This window comes from Drosophila teissieri, chromosome X (genome assembly GCF_016746235.2).
Source record: "Drosophila teissieri strain GT53w chromosome X, Prin_Dtei_1.1, whole genome shotgun sequence".
Taxonomy (NCBI): Eukaryota; Metazoa; Arthropoda; class Insecta; order Diptera; family Drosophilidae; genus Drosophila; species Drosophila teissieri.
The window spans coordinates 9,087,455-9,109,965 of NC_053034.1; the positions used below are offsets into that span (position 1 = coordinate 9,087,455).

Below are 22,511 nucleotides of genomic sequence, written 5' to 3' on the forward strand. Positions count from 1 at the left end.
ATGTCTTTGCTGCGGGTTGTGCGGAGCAACTCCTAATTTATCATAATCTGTAAATAGAAACCCGTTTTGTAAGAACTACCTCCCTCCTCTCCATTCCGCAGTCCAGTGAAGCGAAAGGTTATGTCGTCGCCCAGTACAGTGCGTTACGAGGCTGTATGTGCTTGCTGTAATCCCTATTCATCACCACCATTCAGCAACCTAAGGTTTCATTCGAAGTCATGCTTTGGGCTCTGCAACCCACTTAGTTTCGTACTCAGGACCATGATTAGAACGAAATGGCATTTGCACTTTCACATCTCTGCGGCTACAGCTCCGAAACGCACTGTACCCGTGACGTCGAACACTCCCAGACGAGATTTAATGTTTTCTTTTTTTTTGTCCTCATTTACTTAGAATTCGTAAGAGAGCCCTAATCTGGAGCCGCGATTTTACGATCGTGCAACTTGAATGTCGTCCACTTTAGATCAGTTTTAATTTTCCTGTACATAAGTGTAACAACGCATGAGAATTCTTTGGTTCGAGACTACCAACTACGTATGTGTGGGTGGGTACGCCTGCTTGCCTTTATAGGCCCAACTTTGTTGTTATGTTTTTAAGTGAACTTAGCTTTTATACTACCGATCCCGATCCCCTTTGCCCCCCCTTTTCAAGTGTGTGTTCGCCAAGTGTGTGTGTTTTTGGATCAATTCAATGGCATGTTTCAGCTCGATTGTTTTACTCCTCATTAAATGCAAATGGCAAATTTCAAGCGATAATATCTGTAAGAAAGTTAGCTATATATACACGACACTCGTGCGATCGAGAGAATTATACATGTGTAAGGCGATCAATCCCCAATCCGAATCCGACCCTCTTCCCTGGCCACATAGATCATGAGAATTGTGCAAGGATCATAACTTGTATAGACTATGCAGTAAGGTGCGCGACATAAGTGTCTGGAGCGGGCAGTTCCTTCCGTTTTTTAATTAGAACTTCAATTTATCGAATATGAACACTTCCAGTTGCAAGGATTTTTGGTGGCTACCTTATACACATATATATGTATATATATATATGGCTGTTCCCGTCACGAATTTCGCACACCTTATTTAACGGATCAAGAGTATATATTATACACACGTATATTTAAGCGTTTTTTTGCTAACACATTAATTCATGAATTTGCAACAATATTTAATATAAATACAGAAATGCATATACAAACATAAAAAACGAGAAGAAAAATCATTAAAAAACAACAAAAAAAAAAACAAATGTGTAATGTAAAATGTAATGTGAATGAGAATGAGAAGGGAATGAAATTGTTTTAGATTTTTATACCAAATTTAATTAATGTAAAACCACGAATTGTTTATTTTTTGTATACCAGCCCGTAATCCCCGTCAGAATGCGAGTAATCCCTGCCAGAGAAATCCTCGAGTTCTAAATTGTTTTTTTTTTTTTCTATTGAATACTTATGTAATTTGTAAATTATATGACAAGTAATCAAATAGCAAGCATAAACAGCAAGGCAATTAATAAACAATACAAATAAAAATGCAAAACCAAAACGATGTTTACTTTCTGTTTGACAAAAATATAGATTTATTATAGACTCAATTTAGGCTTAACTATAATTGGAATTATCAACACTGTGTTCAACATAAACGTAATCCTAGAAATTGCACTAAAGCAGCGACGAGGTGAAGATCTGCTGCAGGATGTGAGGTAGCTTGGTGAGGTCCATGCACACAAAGCTCTGACCAGCCGGCATTTCCGCATTGATGCTGTAAGTGATGAAAATCCAGATATAGTAACGTTTAAGCACAGAATGGGAGTGCTCCTTGCACTGCGCGTCATACTTACTCATCCGCCTCCTCGGCCAGACTGCCAATGAAGATGGCATAGCCCTTGACCTTCGGCTCGCCCCGCTTGAGGGCCACAGCCAGATCCTTGGGGGCGATGCCGTAGCGCTGCAGATTGGCATCGCTGAGGACCACAACGATGGCGTTGTCATAGTCCTGCTCCGCACCCAGCGTGGAACAGGCCTCCCGCGCCGCCTTCACCGTGGAGTCGCCGGACCAGCAGAACTGCGAGTGGGCGTGCATCATCCGGATGGCCTCGAATCGCTCCTTGTCGTTCTTCGGCGGACTGCCCGCGGTCACGAACGGAATCTCCCAGCCCTCGCCGCTGTGGCCGATGATGTCGTAGACGATCTTCTTCTCGAAGCCCTCAAAGGCCTCCATCACCATGACCACGGCCTCCAGCTGACGGTCCAGCCGTCCATCGTAGCCATTGAACCTGAAAGATGTGCATTTAAGTGGGCCGCCCAAGGATATCGCTATCAAACTTACCTGTACATCGAACCTGATACATCCACGACCAGCTTGAGTCGATTGGGCTTCTCCTGGACATGATCAGCCCAGGGATTGGCCTCCGCCCGTCGCCTATAGATGTTCTTTTCGCCGGTGATGCCCTCCACCAGCCGCGTGTCATCCAGATCGCCGTGGGTTTGATACTTCTGCCACTGGCGCTCCTTGCTCTTCGTTTGCATGGCCTCCAGGACGGCCTTCAGTTGCTGCACCTGCTTGCGATTGGGTTCGCTGAACTGCGCATACAGCTTGTGGTCGTGGGCGGACATCTTGATCTCCTTGAGCTTGTCCTCGAACGCCTTGCGGTTCATTTCGCGCGCTGCCCGCTTGATCTCCTCGGGCACATCGGCCTTCTCCTCGTCGCTCAGCTGATGAACCTTGTGGCCCTTGTCCAGGCGGAACGGGCCACCCTTGCCGCCCAGTCCGGCGGTGTCACGACCACCACTGCCACCAGCCCACGTGTTGCCGCCGACATGCGGTTCGTTCTTGGGATCCAGCTTGCCGAACTTTGGACCGGAGACGCCCAGTCCACTGTGCCGATTCACGGACGCCTGCAGGATCTTCTGCTTCCTTATGGCCTGGATCTCCTCCTCGGCGTAGGACTCGATGCCGTGCTTGGCCAACACTTGGGTGACCTGCTGCAGTGCCTCCGGTTGATAGCGATCGAAGTCCAGCACATTGCCCACCACCTCGGACATGTTCTCCTCCGGATAGCGTTGCAGATGCTTCACAATGCTCACCACCTCTCGTGTGGAGTACGGATAGTTGAGCATTCCCTCGTCAGCGAGAGTTCGCAGTTCACCGAACGCATTAACCAGGGTGCGTAGCGTTTTGATGGGCACCTTGGGTCCATACTGTTGCAGTAGGAAGATCTCGGAATCCGGATCGGGATTGCTGATGGCGTGGCAGCTGAAGACATCGCCCAGGGCGGCAAAGAAGTCGTTACCCAGGAAGGGGAAACCCGGACGATTGGCCAGAACTATTAGCCGGAAATCGGGATGGGTTTCAATCGAGTTGGGCACCCTACCGCCTTCTCCCGGCGGCACAATCCTCCGCCCATCGGCCAGCACCATCTCGCCACTCTCGACCAGAGTTCGCAGTATGCAGGTGACATTTACTGGCGCCTTATCCGCCTCGTCCACGACAAGAACATGACCAGTTCGTACAGCTTGGACCAGGGCGCTGTCCTCGTACGACACCTGGCCATCCTTCAGCGTCGCCTGGAGCGTCAGACTGTGCACCGTGGTGTCGCGATGCAGCTGGATGTACTCTCGAGGACGCTGCATCAGTTCCAGCAGGCGGTCCACCAGCTTATTCTTGCCAACTCCCTGGTTGCCAACCAGAAGGAGGTGCTCGCCGATGAGGTAGTCCTGCAGCAGACGCTCCAGCAGCTGGACATGCTGCGGCATCTCGTAGAACAAGGTGTGGGGCACCTTGGATAGCTGCGCCTGCGTCGGATTGCCCAGTGGCCAGCGTGTGGAGCCGATGCGCAGCGAGTTCTCCTCCACAGCAATTCGATTTTTTTTGTTTGTCGCCCTATTCCCACGCGGCTTGATGCCCACCTGTTGGATGGCCTGTTCCAAGGCACCCCGCGACAGGGCCGGCATAAATCTGGCCAGGAAAGTGTTCTGCAGCATTTCGTGCACATCGCTGAGCTCACTCTCCGGATAGGCTGCCAAACGGCGGGCCAATTTCAGTAGTTGCCGGGGGGAGAGGGTGCCCGCCAGTCCCTGGAGCAGCGGCTCCTGTGAAGATCTCAGCAGTTGGGCCAGTTTCAGCAGTGGCTCCATGCCCGCAGGTAGATCTCCGCCGCACAGCTGCGCCAGCAGTTCCTCCTCTTCGCTGTGGCGCAAGGGACGCAGTTCCTGGTAGAGGAACAGGCTGAGCAGCTCGGGTGTCAGCCAGCTGGGTTGTCCGCCGCCAAGACGCGGAGGTTCCGCCAAAGCCACCACGCGGAAGGACTCATGCATGGGCAGGAAACCGAGTTTACCCAGCTCTTCCTTGGAGAATCCCTGCTGGAGCAGTGCCTGATAGCGATTTGCTCCCAGCAGGGTGGTGCCATCACACAGCTGCAGTTCGCGATCGTGGATGAGGCTGGATAGGAAATATTCTATACAATAAATCACATTTATGACGCTATTTCGAACTCACCGCTGCAAAACGCTGGCGGTGCTCTTGTGTAGGCGATGCAGTCCATTGAGAACCGCCACGGATCCTGATTTGGCGGCTCGCACCAGCGGTGAATCCCTCCACACGGTGTCCCCTTGGGGACTCGTGATACGCTGCTGGACGATATCCCTGCTGGTCATGTCCTCGTACAGCATCATGGGCTCTGAGGTTTGCTGCAGCAGGCGGAGGAGCTCCTGGGTCAGGGTCAGCTTGCCGACACCCTTCTCGCCCACGAGACACACATCCCCCACAGCGTAGGCTTGCAGCAGACTGGCGAGTGCTTGCCTCTGATGCGGTAAATCCACAAAGTTGCTAGCAGCCGGTGGAGTCTGACCTCCAGGCAGATTTAGCTGCAGTGCGTCCAGTTTTATGTGGATCCGGTTGTCTTCCTGGCTCTGACTCTCGATTTTCTTAATGCTTGGACTGGGCACCAGTTGGATATCCAGCTTCTTGAGTAGCTCCTCGACGCGCTTCTTCTGGTCGGGCTTCAGCATGGCTTGGTATGGATAAATGCGACTGATGACATCGTGCAGACTCAGCGAGGGATTAGCCTGCTAAAGAAACACATGACATTTGAGCATTTTACACGAAAAGGTAAGGGCAGAGCTTCACCTACCAGCATCTTGACACCCAATGCTAGGTTGTGGATGGGAAAGTCGGGCAGTTGGAGCGCCGGATCCGCCTGCTGCAGGGTCAAGGCGAATGTGAGCAGCTGCTTCAGCTGCTCGCCGGGCACAGAAGGCGCCTCCTGCTGCAGTTCCTCGTACAGCTCGCCGTAGGAATATGTGGTCACATTGCGGGACTGGAAGCGGGAGCGCAGCGGCGGATCCAGTGGCGTGCCCTTGTACTTGTGGGTGGGCAGACCCAAGGCCACCACCCGAAATTGCTCCGATACGCGTAGCAGACCCCATTCGTCCAGCTGCTCCCGCGAGTGTTTCTGAAACAATTAAGTACGCGATTAGCAAGGATCAGTATGCCTACAGGTAACACACCTCTAGGAGCTTGTCGTAACGCTCCGGCGACATGAGGAACTTGCCGCTCTCCAGGTGCATCTCGCGATTCTCCAGCAGATTGTTTAGTATGGGCAGCACATTGCGTTCCGCGTGCTCCACTCCATCGAGGACCAGGACACGACCATTGAGCGCCGCTCGTACGGCCCCCTGATCGTGGAAGATGGCCGCCCTGTCGTGGATCTCACGTCGCTGCTTCAGATCGCTCTCGGTGGTGTCCCGACTCAGGGCCACGTACTCCACCTCGCGCTGCGTCAGCTCTAGGAACTGCATGGCCAGCTGGCGGCGCAGGGGACCCGGTTGTCCCAGTAGGAACATGTCCTGGCGCAGCGCATCCTTCTGCAGCATCCAGCGCAGGTGGTGCAGTGCCGATTGCGACAGCTGAAGGCTGCCATCCTCGGCGTATTTCACTATGGAATCAAATGGATAAGAAAATTAACATAAATATACGCAGTCTTTTTGTATCACAAAACATTTAGATCATTGCCCACTCTGATCCACAAAAGAGGATCTCATTGATATGAAACATACAGTATTGTTACGAATGTATCTGCTTCTTAAAGATGATATAATGACATGATATGATGGCGAAATGGTTCTGCAAGGCCAAGATCTTCATGTTGACCTTTGTACTGGCCAGAGATCTGGGATTCCCGCTGCCCGGCATCCCCATGCTCACCGTACTGCTGAGGCACCAGCTGCGGATCCTTTGGCTTGCGCAGCCGCACGCTCACATCGCCAATGGTCAGGCTGTCCTCCGCCGGCTGATCCTTTCCAGCCGTCGTGCTCGCCCAGCTGCGTCGTGGAATTCTGGCATTTCGGAGGCTGTGATGCAACAGGTGGCCGCTGCAGGAGCGCAGATTGGCCAGCATGGCCGTCGCTGGCGGTTGGCTTGGAGGGGGCTAGCTAAACCAAACTGCAAATCGCGCCAAGTTGCCGCAAAGTGCTGTTTTTTTGCGTATTTAGGTGGATAAAACGGCGGTGTACCGCGCGTGTTTACCGGAACAGTGCTGCCCATGGGCGAACAGCTGTTGGGCCAGTGGTGCCCATGCAGGCTTACCACGGTTGAAGTCTACACTAAGCGTGCATCGATAATGCCTATCGAACAGTGTGACCATAGCCCGCGTGGTGGCATTGTTGATACATCAAACGAAGCACGCAATTGAAGAATTCATTACATTTGTCTGCAATTTAAACAATTAAACGTAGAGCTAGCTAGTTGAAAATGACCACAGCAGCGCGTCCGACCTTCGATCCCGCCCGCGGTGGCTCCGGTCGCGGCGAAAAGGATCTGAGTGCCCTGAGCAAGCAGTACTCCAGTCGCGATTTGCCAGGCCACACGAAACTGAAATACAGGTAAGAAATACAAGTAATTAATAGTAATTAATTGCATTCCCCGTCTAATTCGTACATGTGTTGTTCGCAGGGAGACGGGCCAGGGCACCAGCGAGGAGATCCGCAACCGTGACTTCCGCAAGGAGCTGGAGGAGCGCGAGCGTGAGGCTCGTTCCGGATCCGGAGCCACTTCGTCGTCGGGCAAGGCGCTGCCCTCCATTGTGCGCAAGGCCATTGAGGCGAACAACGCCGGCGGAGGCAGCAGTGCGGCAAAGCGGGCCAAACCGGACGCAGTGCAGCAGCAAGCGTTGCAGGCGCAGCAGCAGGCGGCCAATTTGGACGCCGATGAGCCACTGGACAACGACAGCTCCGATTCGGACAGCGATTCGGATGACGATGATGCCGCCCTGCTGGCCGAGCTGCAGAAGATCAAGCAGGAGCGCCTGCAGGAGACGGCGCGTCGCGAGTCGGAGAAGAAGCAGGAGGACGAACGCATCCGCATGGAGAACATCCTCTCCGGCAATCCGCTGATCAACTATGAGCCCGGCACCGCCGCCTCGGCAGCGGGACGTGCGTCCGGGTTGGGCGGCGATCTGAAGATCAAACGCCGCTGGGACGATGATGTGGTGTTCAAGAACTGCGCCAGATCTGCGCCCGATAAGAAGACGCACTTCGTCAACGATGCCCTGCGCTCCGATTTTCACAAAAAGTTCATGGACAAGTACATTAAGTAGGCGCATATAGGACTCGCTTTTTTTGTAATAGTTTAAGTAAACCAATTGTCAACTTTCTTTGGCCTTCCGCCGCCCGCCCTCAAGCTGTTCATTAAAATTCGCATTTCGTAAGCAAACTCCGTGTTTCGGTGTGTGTATATTAAAATATAGATGAAGTAGTGTTCATAAACCAGCTTTCTAGGCTAAATACTGAAGGATTTCGTACGCATTGAGAGAGGCAATCTTTGTTTTTCAAGTTTTGGTGTTTGCTTAAAAATGCAATAGAGCAGCGGCTCATGCTTTGTATTGCTTGGCAATGCGTTGCAATTGAGGTCGACTTTATTTCGCGAATGGCTACTTTGGGCCATCTTCCTGCGGGCTGTGACCCAATGACTGGCGGCTGACCGCGAGTCCAAGTGCGAGTGCGAAGGGCAGGAACCCTAACCAAAGTGTGAAACCGCAAAAAACATCGGTAGCCGGTCGAGGGACAACAGCAGCAACAGCAGCAGCCACCAGTGGCGGAGGGCCAGGATGTCAAGGGGGGTCAGGTTGTGGGTCAGGAGAGCGGGGAGCGAGGGGAAGCTGCTACGTGAGCGCACGAAGAAAAGCCCAAGAAGATCAAGAAGCCCAAGAAGCCCAGGAAGCCCAATCATCATGGCGATCATCGCAAGGGCAATTGTCGCTGCTGATGAGGCACGAAGCAAAATCAATTTGCCCCAAGGAGCCGGGCCAAGCAAGCGCAGAATAACTTGGTCAATTACGCCGAGCTACACTGCTCAAAATACTGTGGACTGGGATATAACTTGAAATCGGAATTTAAAGGCAGATGAACCACTTTAGAATCTTAGATGGGCACTTCAGAAGTATGCCTCTATAAATCTTTATCCCACTATGTATATTGCTAATTCAGAAAATCCGAAACCAAGTCGCAATTGTTTGCAGTGCAGCAGGGGCCACTGCGAATGCAAATCATCCGGAGGGTCTTGACTTCCACGCCTCTTTAATGCCCCGCACGCGGCCTGCGCCATCTGAGGATCTGAACTCCGACTTGTCAATGAGCCCACGTTCCGCCTGCGACTCCGACTCCGAATCCGAATCTGCATCTGCATTAGTATCTGAATCTGAATCCGACTTCCATGTGATGAGTGCCCGCTCCGTTGCTGGCAGGGATCAGCGGTTGGTCGCGACCCCGCTCCCAAAAGTTGACGAACGCTCAATTTTACGCTAATTCGATCAGAATCAAAATCAAACAAAATTAGCCTGCTACACTAGTCAGCAAAGTCTCGAAAATAGGCGAATGAGCTGAAGAAGGGGTATTTATGAGTGAGAAAGAAAGGAGACTTTTGGTAAACTGAAACTATCAATTATACAATTATTAGTGCAACATTTATGCGAATTTATTGCCAGCTTAAGAAATTGGTATATAACAATAAGTTAATTATTAAATGATAAACATGATATCATTTGAAATATTCAATATTCATGAGTTATGACATCAGATGTATGCTGCTATTTCTGGGTAGCATAAACTTAACTTTGCTGACTAGTGCTCTGACTTATGATTGACAATGATGATTAGCAGTATCGGAATGATGATGCCGCTAATGGTAATCATGATGATTGTTGCTATTACGCTGCCTGCTTCGGCTTCTGATTTTGATTCAGACTCTGATTCCGTCTGAAGTCCGCTGTCTGGAGTTCTCAGTTTTCAGTTGGCTGTTTGCAGGTTGCAGGTTGCAGGTTGGAGGCACTGCAACTGAATGCCGAATCCCCGATTCCCTGATTCTCCGATTCCGAATGAGCATAATTTATTTCCTGTTTGGCATTATGCATCCCCATTATTTGTGCATTCATCAACAGAGAGAGGGAGAGAGAGAGAGTAGCCAATCTGCATTCAAGCTGCCAAATGCACAGAGAGAAAATAATGCACAGAATTATATTATATTTCATTACAGGAAGCAATCAGTTTATTAGTTTCTTAATAGCTCTTTTTAGTACTTATAGAAATATATAACCCTTTTTGAATTTATAAGTTATGAACATATTAACACACAACTCTCATATTAAATATGACTTGTTTTTTATATTTATAGTACATTTCACTTAAGGTATAACTTATTTCTATACAATCTTTTCGCGCAGTGTGCCTCGCTGTTGCTGCTGCTTTTCGGTAGTCGCCGCGCGCTAAATTGTGGCCACCGCACGAGGGGCAAGTCAAGACTGGAGGAGCCAGGTCCTCTGGCACTGGTCCACTGGCACTGCCACTTCCACGTCCACATCCACATCCACATCCACATCCACATCGACATCCACGTCCAGTGCCAGTGCCACTGCCATGGCCTATCAATTGTCAGCAATTTCGCAACTGCATAAACTTGAAAAGAGCCAAAAAAAGCGAAAAAAGTGGCATGCAACGCGAGTAACTACATGCAAACCAGCGACCAACTGCATAAATATGGCGACTGGCCGACGGAAATGGCCGTCGCGGTTGCAAGTGACAAATAGCTGGGCTTACAACCGTGGGCTAAGGGGGCATCAATGGGTTAAGGGGCAGGGGGCAGGGGGGGAGGCATCAGGGAGTGGACGTGGGCGGCACTGAACCGGTTGACCACCAAATAAAGACCGCGAACATATGTTTCTGGCCGGCGGGAATATGGCCAACACCAAAAGGCGGCCGACCGCCCATTTGACCCCGAAAAATTATTGAAAGTGCAATTCGATTGAACAATTTCATTACAATTGAAATGGGTATATGCTATTGGAATCAAAAATATAACTAAATAACTAACGTTTATGCGGTTGAAACAGTAACTAACATACATGGCTCCCTACTATTATGACTTAATAAAATAAATGTTTATAAAAATGTATTAAGCAAGAAACCATGTGTATGTATTTAAAATAAATCATGTAATTTAGCATTAGAATAAATGTAAGCACTTTAAGTTTAAAAACATTATTGCTACAACTTCTGATCCTTGCATTTGCATCCCTCTAAACATTTAGCTTTTTTTGAATGCCAAAACATAGGCTTTAAACTCAAAGGGTTTGCTCCCAATAATGAAATTGCCATCTTAACTCGCAAAAGGATTCGATTCAATTTCCATTGCAGACAGCAGCAACATGGCTTGCACTTGCACCAACTGCACCACCAGCAACATGCAACATGCAGCAGCAACAGCAACACGACCCGAGGTGGCGACACTTTATTTAGCTTTAAAATTTTATGGAATGCAAATTTCACTCAGCTGTTGCTCCTGGTGTCGCCGGGCTGTCCTGGGACCTGGACCTGCCCAGGATAATCCGGGTATGAGATGCAGCCGACAGCAAACTGCAACTGATGCTGCATAATTTAGTTGACCAATTTACACTGCAACCGTTGGCCACTGAGTGCAACCGGAAATGCAGGCACCGAAAAGGCCAAAGCATTTTTGTGGCCTTTCCTTTCCTTTTTTGTTTTTTTTTTTTTGTTGTTGCTGGAATTTTCTGGCTGACCGCCTGCACTTGACATATTTACTCGCAATGGCCATTTGTAAATCGCGTCTGCCCGAAGAGGACTTTTTGTGGGGCTTAGGGGTCGAAAGGAGTCCAGGATCGAAAGAGCCAATCAGTGATATCTTTTGGTAAGGAAATGAGATAGCAATGACAGCAGTACTATTTTAAGCAACATTTTATTGAAATATTTATTATGCAAATATAGGTCTATATTTGGTCTTCACCCCATGTGAAGCCCATTTCCTTGCCCCGCGAACCTGCGAATCTTGTGTGGTGACCCGGAGTGGTGACCCCAACCTCAACTGGGAATGGCAACAGTGCGGTCACCGCGATCTGAGAAACGATCTGGGTTTTTGGCCCGCGTTGGAAATGCAGAGCAAACTAATTCCACGCACTCGGCTAACAAGATTAAAAACTAATTTTTGCTGGTTTTGTGTGGGTGCACTGGCAGAAAAAGAGAGACCAAGAAGTGCAAATTGTAACATAACTCGGCTAAAAATGGTCATATAGCTGTGGGAACTACTGTTTTTTACGCCTAATTACCAATATTAACCGTGCTTATCACTTTTTGGGAGACTTTGTAAAATTAATTTTTGGGGTCATTTTCGCATTTTTTGTAAGGGGTACCATCATCAAAATGTGAAAAAATTGGCAAAAAATTAGGGTTCCCAGTTTTGAACACAGTTCGATTGGAAATTTAATTACGAACTCAACGAGGTATGACATTCCATATTTGGATCGATATTTCGAATGTTCTGATCAAAATACTGATTAAAATAATCGCAAAAAACAGAAAATCTATTTTTGGCGAAAATTCCGAAATCAGCATCAAAAATTGCAAAAAAATTGAAAAAAAAATTGAATTTTTTCTGTGAACACAATTTTATTGGAAATTTAATTACGAATTCAACGAGGTATGACATTTCATATTTGGACCAATATTTCGAATGTTCTGATCAAATTACTGATATTTATAATAGCAGAAAATCGATTTTCGGCGATTTTACAAAATCATCATCAAAAATTGCAAAAAAAATGGCAAAAAAATTTAATTTTTTCTGTGAACACAGTTTTATTGGAAATTTAATTACGAATTCAACAAGGTATGACATTCCATATTTGAACCATTATTTGCATTGTTGTCGTCAAAATTCCTCAAACATTTAGAACTTCGGAGCTACGACTATCTATCATATTTTTTTGAGTGCACACATGTCGCCATTTGGCGGACGTGTGGCAGACGCATATTTCCGCAGGGAGGGAGGCGCTGGACGGAAACCAGAGCGCAACTCAAACTCCCCAACTCGCATCGAAAAAGCAGGACATCCAGGACATTCAGGACATGCAGGACATCGATGGGCCATTGAGTGGCCGCTAATGCTAATGCTTGAGCAGATCCAGCAACAGGTGGTTGAGGCTGTGGATGCAGTGGGACCAGGCGAACCAGGTGAATCAGGTGGACGATGGACCGGAAATGCGGACGCACGGGAACGCCGCCAGGAGCGAAGGTGAGGAAAAACTAAAAGCTCATTTGCAGCTACTTCCGCTGCTAAATGAAAATGCATTTCCTGCTTGGAAAAGCGTTTAAGGTCACTAATGGTGGGTGGCTGGTTGGCTGGCCGGTTGACTGGGTGGTGCATTTCCCACACTTTCCACCAGCTTTTACCAGCTTTTCCACCAGGTGGTGCAGCAACTTCTAACGGCCGGACTCTTTGTGTGTCCTGTCTGTGACAGGACATTTTTATGCAAAATGTTGCGACATCTGTAAATGATTTGCTGCCATTAGAAGATGGAGCGCATGGAGATTCCACGCTGGATGCCCTGGTCAGTGGCACGGCTGGCCCACCATCCACCACGCCCACTTTCGGGCGGTTAACTACTTCCTTTGCCTGGGTAACACTTCCGGCCAACGGCAAAAGTCACCAAATGCTGTGGGCATCCTCCGGACTCCTCCGGGGGTCCTCTTTGCCTCGCCAGGAGATGGAGATGAGATGTGTTCCCCAATTGGAGTCGCTGGTTGGGGGGTCGTAGGTGGAGCAGTAGATGGAGCAGTAGATGGAGCAGCAGATGGAGCAGCAGATGGAGCAGGAGATTCAGATGCAGATGCAGATCCAGAGGAACCTGTGTGCCGGCCGCAAAATGCGTTCCAGTCGCATCTTCCGGACTGAAAACGGGGGCCCAAGAAAAAACTGCAGAGGCCTATGGAGCTGAGTTGTTAAACAACGACTACTAAATACCCTTCCAACCATAGATGTACCTATTTAAAGTCAACAAGTAAAGAATAACTTCTCAGCTTAGTAGGCGTATGTACCACTGATGCCATTCACCATTTCAATGACTTAATGACTCAACACCAGTGTGCTCTTATAATAATTTAAAAAAGGGTAAACACCATTGAGTATAAATATCTAATCCTTGCCGGGCAATAGAGTGTATGTTCCTTGTGGATTTTTCACAGTCCGAGGGTCTCCCACCAGAAAGTCGTGCTCCTTTTTCAAAAACCGGCTTTCCTTCCAGCACCAGCAGCCATTTAGAGTGAGAAATTGACCATTAAAACAGACAGCTACACATGTTGACAAAATGCGAACGCGACTCGGAAGGGTGCTCCTGGATGTTGGATGTAGGTTGCAGGATGCAACCCCAACTCCTTGGGACAAGGACCTCAGCTCAGACCCCCCATTTGCTCGGCCACCCGAATGCCTGGACCCAAGTGAATCGTTGTCGTTGCCAAGTGCTGCACTTCTCATTGCGATAATCAAATTGTAGGTTTCGTTGTCTGCACACCTAAACGCAGTTGCAAGTGAGGCGAGTGGGGGTCGCCATTGCGATGGGTGCAAGTGCAACTGCACCGGTGCATCCGGTGCCTTTTGGCATTTCCAAATGGGGGCCACACTTGGGCCTGGCCATTGGCGTAAGAAGTCCGAGGGAAGGAGAGCAAAAGTCAGGACAGGATGGCACTCCACTGCGAGAATAACTCATTGGAAAGTGGAATGCAGAAAAGTTGAAGTGTTTGCATTAACTGAAAAGTGGCAAGTTATTGCTTACTACTACTTGCTATCAACTTTTAACTAAACAGTGGCATTCACATATATTTCACTATTTCTATTAATTACTTCTTGATAGTCAATTATTTTCAGTGCAGCAATGGAGGAGCCCGTGGAAGGACAGTGGACCCTTTGGCATTTTGCATCTATTATGTGAGCCAATAAATAGAGGTAGTTAGGCACCTTGCGGTTTCGGGGCTCACTTTTCAAATTGAAAAATGCCCTTCGGCCAATACCAAAACCAAAACCAGCCACCTGCCCACCTGCTCTTTTTGGGGTATTATTAGAACACTTACGGCCTGAATTCAAGGAATTCGCACGCTTCCACGAATGTGGAATGCCGGTAAAAACCGGGCTAACAGTGGGAATTCTGGCCCATCGAAAGGCCGTTAGTTCGGAGCGGGTCAAAGTTGTGAAAACACCGTTTAACTATGTCAAATTGTGCATAGCCAGTTAATATTCACCATAAATATACATATCACTCATACGCCGTGGGGTCTGCGATTCGATTTAATGTACCATTTGAGTTACAAAATGCAAATAGTTAATAGGTAATGGGTAAACTTATGCAACTCGCTTAAATTCCCAATTAGCGGGTATTTTTTTGTACTAGCAATACGCCAGAATCAAATGCTCTTTCCCACCACCTCGGAGTTAAGCAAAAAGCCCCGATTCGAAATTATTCGAAATTATTCAGCTGACTCAGTGTGGCACGCGCAACTGGCAGTGACAGTTTTCAGCTATATGTATCTGTATCTGTATATATGCTATACTTGTGGGTATCGTAGCAGTACATGGGGTATATCAGGCAGCGCTAGAACTAACCTACCTCTACAGAGAACTCTCCCGACTTGCGACTTGCAATCCGATCGTCCGATGGTCTTGGCCCGAAACGAAACGAATCGAAATGAAACGAAACGAAAGCAGGCGGAACCGGTTTGTTGGCTTTGATTTATGCCCGTGAATGGGCCAAAATCGCGAGGTGAGAGGCCGCCAAATTGGCAATCTCTATTTGGCTCCTTCGCGGCTAACCCGGCGATTCCAGCTCGCCAATCCGCCAATTCGCCAACGCGCCTGCGGTTGCACCAAATATCCTGCGTTAATTGTTAATTTGCATTGTTGCTGCACTGCGAGAAATGCGCAGCTACATGTGCGCTTCAAGCAAATAATCATACCTAATACAATTTATAAGCTATATCAAATACAAATATTCATACATAATACAATTTATAAGCTATATCAAATACAATTAATGCAATGTTAGTTCTATTATCATTTATACAATTATACAATTATCATTATACAATTTATAAGCTATATCAAATACATTTAATGCAATGTTGTTTCTATAATCATTTACTATATATATTATATATATTTATAAATTGTTATTTTTTGCTTCAGTGCCCCACTCTTTTGGCCAACTTTGTTGCCGGCTTCTCTTCCTTTGGACTTTACTACCCAACGCATAGCCACAAGCCGTGCATACAAATGGGGATTTCGGGCTTTGTGAATGGGAGCCAAGTTCGTGGATGGATCTCCGTGGGTTACGTGCACGGGCTCAGATCGCCGGATCGTGAATATATATATATACATATATATATATTCGTAGTTATAGGTCTGGGCATCGACCATTTGGCTGGACAGACCATGAGTCGACTTGGATGATTCACTCGCTCATGGGATTCGAATTCAGGGGGAAACGAGTGGCTATTATCGCTATTGATTGCCTGCAGAAAGTGTGGGTACTTGGCTATCTCTAGAGAAATGCTTTAACACTCTTTACACACACATCTTTACTGCAAAAAAGTTTTATACCAACTTTCAACTAACAATTTATGGTCTAAAAAGTGTTTAATGACTTAAATAATTGAGTAAATTGGTACCTACAATTGCGGGCTCATTTACATTTGAAACCATTGAAGCAAGCTCTATGTAATATCATAAGAATTTAAAAATATTTACCCCATCATCGTTTTATGCGATGATTAAACGAAATGTATTCGCAATAACATGAATCACGTATATAGCATATATTATTGATATTGAAGCATTGGATGTAACTTTCAATTCTTAAGCATATGTCTCTATCTCCTTTTTAATATGTTTTATACTAAAATTCAAATCGTTTTTAAGGCAATAGACTCCACTGCACTTTTATGTTGTGTGACTTGAATATTTGTTTATATATTTTACTGGCTAAACACAATTGCAGAGCATTGAGTGTTCGTTTAGCGCCTTTTTGTTTATATTCCCCGATTGCGCCATATAAACAAATGAGCTTGGCGCAAAAATAAAGTGTTTACGCCCGGGTTTTACCCAAACGTGCAGCAGATTCTGACTGATACTTGAGCCCACCAAAAGATCGTTCTTTGGTATTATTAGTATATTATGTCAAAAGGGAGTCTCAATTAAATGTAAATCAAGGGAAATATATATTCATTGAATTTTATGTAGCAATATCCACCTCTGATCACAATATTCAATAATCCCCCGTGAATTTGTCTTAACCAAATCTGTTCAAACCCCCCACAATTTGGCCAACACCCTCACAACCACACTTGCAGCCACTTTCACCGCTGCACACACGCACACGCAGACACACACACACACACACACACACACACGGACACGGAGACTGAAAAGGGGAAAAGTCATTTTCATTTTTCAATTAGCCAACAAATAAATTTGTTTATCCCATCGCAGTGCTTTTTGCGCCCAGTTGCCTATTATTTTATTTGCATTGCGTATATTTAATAAGCGGTTTCGAAAACCCCAACAAACAACAACAATCAACAACAACAACAAGAAGAACAACAACATCAAAGCAAATGTGGTTGGGCGCCAAAAACAGCAGAAAAAAAGGGAATAAAAAGTCGAATTATGCCATTTGGCAATTAAAAGCAAATGAAATGGGGAATACCCATTAGTTGGGCGCAAACTAAATGCTTTCTATATTAGTATTTATATTCATTCGTTTTTTATTTAATAATCTTATACGTGTCTTATTATTACAGAAAAAGGAAAATATATTTGCGCGACTTCAATGGAAAAACAGGAAAAGAGGAAAACTGGCAGTGATTAGCCAGATTGACAACCTGCTAAGTTTCCCGCTCGGCATATGAATGCCTCCTGGGTATTTGGGCCAATTGAAACGGTGGCGAAAGCAACGGGCACAACAAATTGGCGCTAAAATAATCAAAAGGCTAATAAAGTAGCTATAATGATGTGGCAGCAGCGGCAACTAGCAATCGCTAATCACTCGACGCGGCTTTTTTGGGTGGAATATATGTGGCGGCAGTGGCAGTGGCAGCGACAGAAAACCGCTAATCAAGTTCACAGGTATCGGTATCCCAGTAATCCCCCTAATCAACCTACCAACCCCCCCTGACCCCTGACCTCTGACCTCTGTCCGCACCCTGCCCTCCATGGGACTGGCATCATCGACGCATCATCGAAAGTTCCTGGCGGTTGACAGCAGCAGCAACAACAGCAGCAACAACAAATGCAGAAGCCACCGCACTTTTGCCCACACCCACGCCCACAGCCGCACACGCCCACCTCATGACCTTCAGAAGAATGCGTGCAACGCGTGCACTGAAAGCAAAAAGAGTAAGTAAGTACATTTGGCAACTAAATGGGGCACCGCTTCTGGGAAAAGTAGTTTGCTGTTGTGAAAACTTATTTAAAGGAAAAAAATAATTTAAAATAAAAAGGTGCGAAACATGCTCACTGAGAACAAAACGTATAAGGAAGTTTGCCTAATTCTATGCTCTTATAAATGAAATTCAACTTTAGAGTGGCAAGTTTTTCATATATGTATGTATATGAGTTTATAGCAGACATGTCAGAAAAGTTAATTTTTAGATCATAAGAGCACAATCATGCTGATAAAAATAGATCTGCACAATCGAATCGTTTGAACTGTTCGTGAATAAGCCGTGAATCAAGTGGGTATTCGCATTATGCTGCCGCTATTATGAGCCAGCGTTACTGAAATTGATTCATCCGGCCGAAGGTCGCGTTCATCTTGGCCAGCAGATTGGCTCCAGGGATTCATCATCTTCGCTATCTTATTCACTTTGCGTCAGAAGCTATTGGCAAGTTATTTACTCATCGATTGGACTATTTAAATACATTATACATTTTAGATAGTCAGCAAGTTCCGAGAAAAACCTTTGACTTTAGACAAATTGGTAAACGTAAACATGTGGCAAAGAAATCCAAATCAAACTGCTGCACACTGCAGTTGAATTAGATATTAATTAGTTAGTATTAGTTTATCAATTTAATTTTAATTAAGCCACTGTATTTCACTGTATTTCAGCCCAGTCGGGGATGCTGCAGGTGAGTGCGTTGTGCGTTGCCCAAAATCCGAAATCCAAATGAGCCCGGCTCATTTGACCTCATCCTGTGCCCGTTTTTTGCGCCCTGCCGCCTGTCGCTGCGTTTGACGCGCGTCTGACACATGCCAACACATTAGTCGTCCCGCCCCGCCCACCGCCCAGCCACGCCCCTCTTATTCCGTCCCGCCACCGCCTCCCTCTATGCTGCTTTTCCCTTTTTCCCCACATTTTTCCTTTTTGTGTTTGTTTGGCCGTTCAGCGCAACTAATTTCATTTGCTGCCCGGCAAAAAGTCGAACAAGGCAAATTAGGCAAAGCACCAAATTTACATACGAAATCGAAGCTGCAGCTACACTGAGAGAACTTACGCATAGAGACCATACAGGTTCTTGAATTGCATAACATACTCGCTAGATTGGCTGACATTCTGTATCCAATTTTAGCACTTTGAACATGCTCAACTTGTGTAGTTGATGAGTGTATGCAAATGAATAGCATTATTTTCTCAGTGTACTCCTGGGATTTAGCGATTTACTTAGGCCAGCTTGGCCAGGTGTCTTCCACAATTTGGCGCTGGCCGTGCAAAAAATCTACGTCTTTGGCCAAATGCAGCAGCGTGTGGCGTGCGTGCCGCCAACTTCGACAACTTAATGATGCCCCAATGGAGTCGCCCCCGCACCCCGCCACTTTGGAGCTCTAACGATCTAGATGTATACAAGTATATCTGCGTATATGGCTTATTGAGCCTCTATACAAATTTACATACATTACTCATACGCGGCGTGTGCCGGCTACGTCAGCGTGACGTCGTTGGGAAAATCCCTTCAGCGTCTGGGTAAAATCCAAATCAAATCGGAAGTTGGCTAATAGAGCATTCCATAAATACTAACTGGGCTAACTCATATCTTACATAGCTTAGGTTGTATATTTTTATGATAAGCCAGGGTCAGCGGCTTAATAGCGATTCATTTGGAAATATATTAACGCACTTGTCAACGGCCAAAAACCCAGAGATCGAATGATTCACTTCGGGCCTTTTTACCCAGTTCAGTTAACAATAAAGTTAAGCGGCTAAAAGAGAGGCGCTGAGTGTGGAAAAGAGTTGATTTGCAAAGAGTTGGTGCCACAAATCCCCATTTAAATATTTCTAAATATTAAATATTTAGAAATCAAGATCCTTTTAGTATTCAAATCAAATGCTAAAACTGGTTTACAAGTGCATAAATATTGTTTATGAAGCGCATGAAATGAATACGCGACTCTCTTCGCATTTTGTTACTCTTAGTTCCAAGTTTCTCTTTTCTTTGCTACCGCTACTCTCTCTCTCTCTTTTTTGTGGGTGGTTACTTGCTTATTGTTTTTTTTTTGTATTTGTGCTTGCTTTTCTCTTGTCTTTTCCTCTTTTTGGTCCGAGTTCATTCGAGTTTTTTTTCCTTTGATTTTTGTGTGTTTTGCGCACACTTGTGGGTGGCGCTTAACAGCTCGTTTTCTCGTTATTGTTGTTGTTATGCGTTCCGCTTCGTTTCGTTTTGTTGTTGCGGAATTCATTTTGGTTTATTTGTGGAAAACACGCACCCCCCGAAAACAACAACGAAATAAACTTAATTTCAACCGGTTGTGCAGTGCAGTGAAATTCGCATTGAAAGTAGCACAGTTACCGTTACGCTTACATCTACATACATATGTACCTATGCAGTTAGTGTAGCTTAACGCGTGTCAGAGCGAGACGGCAATCGCACTTGTATTTTTTGTTTAATTATTTGAGCTTAAAATTCAGGCCAGTGTGGTGAGTGGCGGGGGGGAAGGAGGGGAAGGAGACAGCCTTTTAGTGGCTACTTTCATTCACCGTTATTGCATTTTATTTGTTGGTCAAGTCAAAGCTAATGAAGTCACATCAAAAATGGGAAGGAGCTAGAGAGTGAGAGATGGAGTGTAAGTAAGTGAGTGAGTGAGAGAGTGAGTTAGAGAAAGAGAGATAGAGAGACGGAGAGATGCTCAAAGGTACCGCCTTCCTCGGCGATTCTCATACAGTGTACGTAAGCTCCCATTGATTTGATTTAATTTTCATGCGTAATGCTCACATAGATGATTCACATTTAAGTGGATTTGCTAATTTAAAGGTTAAATGAGCTTAAATCAAAGAAATTTGGCTGATGATATCATAGCAGTGATAAATAATTTCCATGAAATTCAAGTGGTTAATCTTTCCATAACTAGGTCAACATTCTTCACCCACAACGTGGTCTATCTTTAGCTCACCTGGCTATTCTGTAACCCAGCTCGATTCATAAGCCCATCCATTCATGAGCAGGCTTCACTTTCCGTCCTCGAAGCGCTGGACAGGACCACCCAAGATTCGCATCCATACATCCACACATCCACACATCCATACACACGGTAGTTACATCTGCTGGATGTTTTGATGCTGAAACCCGGAGTTAATTAGCCCATGGATCGGATCGGATCGGGCTTCAGCTTCCTCCTCAACGCACTGGTAATTCAAGTCGCCCATCATAAACTGCTGACAAAGTTACTAGCCTCGCCTTCTGGTTGCCTTTGTTCTGGGCCACCGCAAGATCTGCGAGTGGATCACTTACTAAAGCTGCAGCCCCACATAGTCGCGGGATGCGGAGCAGGGGTCGTCCGCAGATGAGACGTGTGTCGGGCTTCTGCCCGGAGAAGCTTCAGGATCTGGAAAGGGGGTACTACCAATCGGGCGGTGCTGCGGAGGATGTCTTTAACGCTTGCCTGGATCTGGCTTCTACACTGCAACCGTAAGTACCTTCGGTAATTTAAGATTCTCTAAAACTGTCTATGAAAGTATGCTATGTTATGGCACATCACATCCGAACTATGTTCATTCACGATCTGTAGATATTTTGTTGTATTAAAAAATCTTGCTACAGTTGTGAGGCCTTTGTTTCCATCATGTAATAATAATTATATATCAGTTCAATGGATCGATTATTTGCAGTGGATGGGCTATAGGGTATGGATTATCGGTGGAATCCAGCTCGGCTCGGGTCTGTTGTCTAGGGTTTCGCTCGTTTCGCAATTGCCGACAATGGAAATGTCTTTTGCAATTTAACACTTGACTGCCCCGTCTTGATTTGCCAGCTCCAGCCGACGGCAACAATGGCGGCACCCAGTAAGCCCGGTTTCAAGCGGGGTTTCGGGGGCTTCTCCACTTTAAGTATGTCTGTATGTATGTATATATGTATATGCCATGGAGCAACCGCAGAAGAGGTGAAAAAATGAAAAATGAAAAGCGAAAATGAAAATGGAACTAGAGCTGTCGGAGATCGGAGATCGGAGCTCGCAGCTCGGAGATTGCAGATTGGAGATCTTCCCGGGGCAGCAGATGGCAACGGGCGACGTTGGCCTGTGCACACTTTGTGGTTCTGTTTGGCAATAATTTTGAATTTATTATTTACACGCGCATTTTTAAGGCTTCGCACTTAAAAATTCATGATTTTTTCGCAATTGTTGCGAATCTTTTTTTCTTGTTTTTTTTTTGCGCCACCGCCATTGTTGCTTCTAATCTAAAATATGCGCATAATTAAGTATTTCTGCATTCTGTGGTTGGGAAACTATTTTTTCACAGCACAGGCTGCTCTTTTCTAGTTAATATGATGCTTAAATAAAACCAAAATGGCCTAAATAGATAGAGTTACTTTAGATAAATATTGATATCTTACCTATTTTTGGTACGCAATCAACGAACGAGATTTAAATAAATACGATAACTTTATTTATAGTCTTCTCTTCATCGTTAAGGTTTTTTACTTTCATCTCGAATCCTTTGGCAGATTCCCACACAAAAAGTAACAGAAAAAAAATGTATACATACGTATTTATATATTTATAGATAGTTGTGCGGCTTTATCGAGTATCCTTCAAAACTTAGGGCTAGTAAAAAAAATGCGGTTTGTAGGGATTTGGGTGCTCTATACGCTAGGATTATTGATTAGATTTTGTTATACTTTCGTCTTATGTTTAAGCTCTCAATTATTTACACCTCATTCAATGTGTTTCTTGTACGGACTTAC

At 46.0% G+C, this 22,511-nt stretch overlaps 2 protein-coding genes across 2 annotated transcripts; one reads left to right on the forward strand and one right to left on the reverse strand.

The window, feature by feature from the left end:
• Nucleotides 1–1,583: 1,583 nt before the first annotated feature.
• LOC122624859 (von Willebrand factor A domain-containing protein 8) lies at nucleotides 1,584–6,557 on the reverse strand. Its single transcript, XM_043804596.1, has 7 exons — nucleotides 6,210–6,557; nucleotides 5,513–5,940; nucleotides 5,137–5,457; nucleotides 4,503–5,074; nucleotides 2,334–4,445; nucleotides 1,846–2,280; nucleotides 1,584–1,766 (listed from the first exon to the last, which is right to left on the reverse strand). Exons 1-7 carry the CDS (start codon nucleotides 6,400–6,402, stop codon nucleotides 1,667–1,669), a joined length of 4,161 nt encoding a protein of 1,386 aa, XP_043660531.1. The 5' UTR covers nucleotides 6,403–6,557; the 3' UTR covers nucleotides 1,584–1,666.
• A 94-nt stretch (nucleotides 6,558–6,651) lies between these two features.
• LOC122624863 (protein CWC15 homolog) lies at nucleotides 6,652–7,715 on the forward strand. Its single transcript, XM_043804606.1, has 2 exons — nucleotides 6,652–6,886; nucleotides 6,957–7,715. Exons 1-2 carry the CDS (start codon nucleotides 6,756–6,758, stop codon nucleotides 7,597–7,599), a joined length of 774 nt encoding a protein of 257 aa, XP_043660541.1. The 5' UTR covers nucleotides 6,652–6,755; the 3' UTR covers nucleotides 7,600–7,715.
• The last annotated feature ends 14,796 nt before the right edge of the window (nucleotides 7,716–22,511 follow it).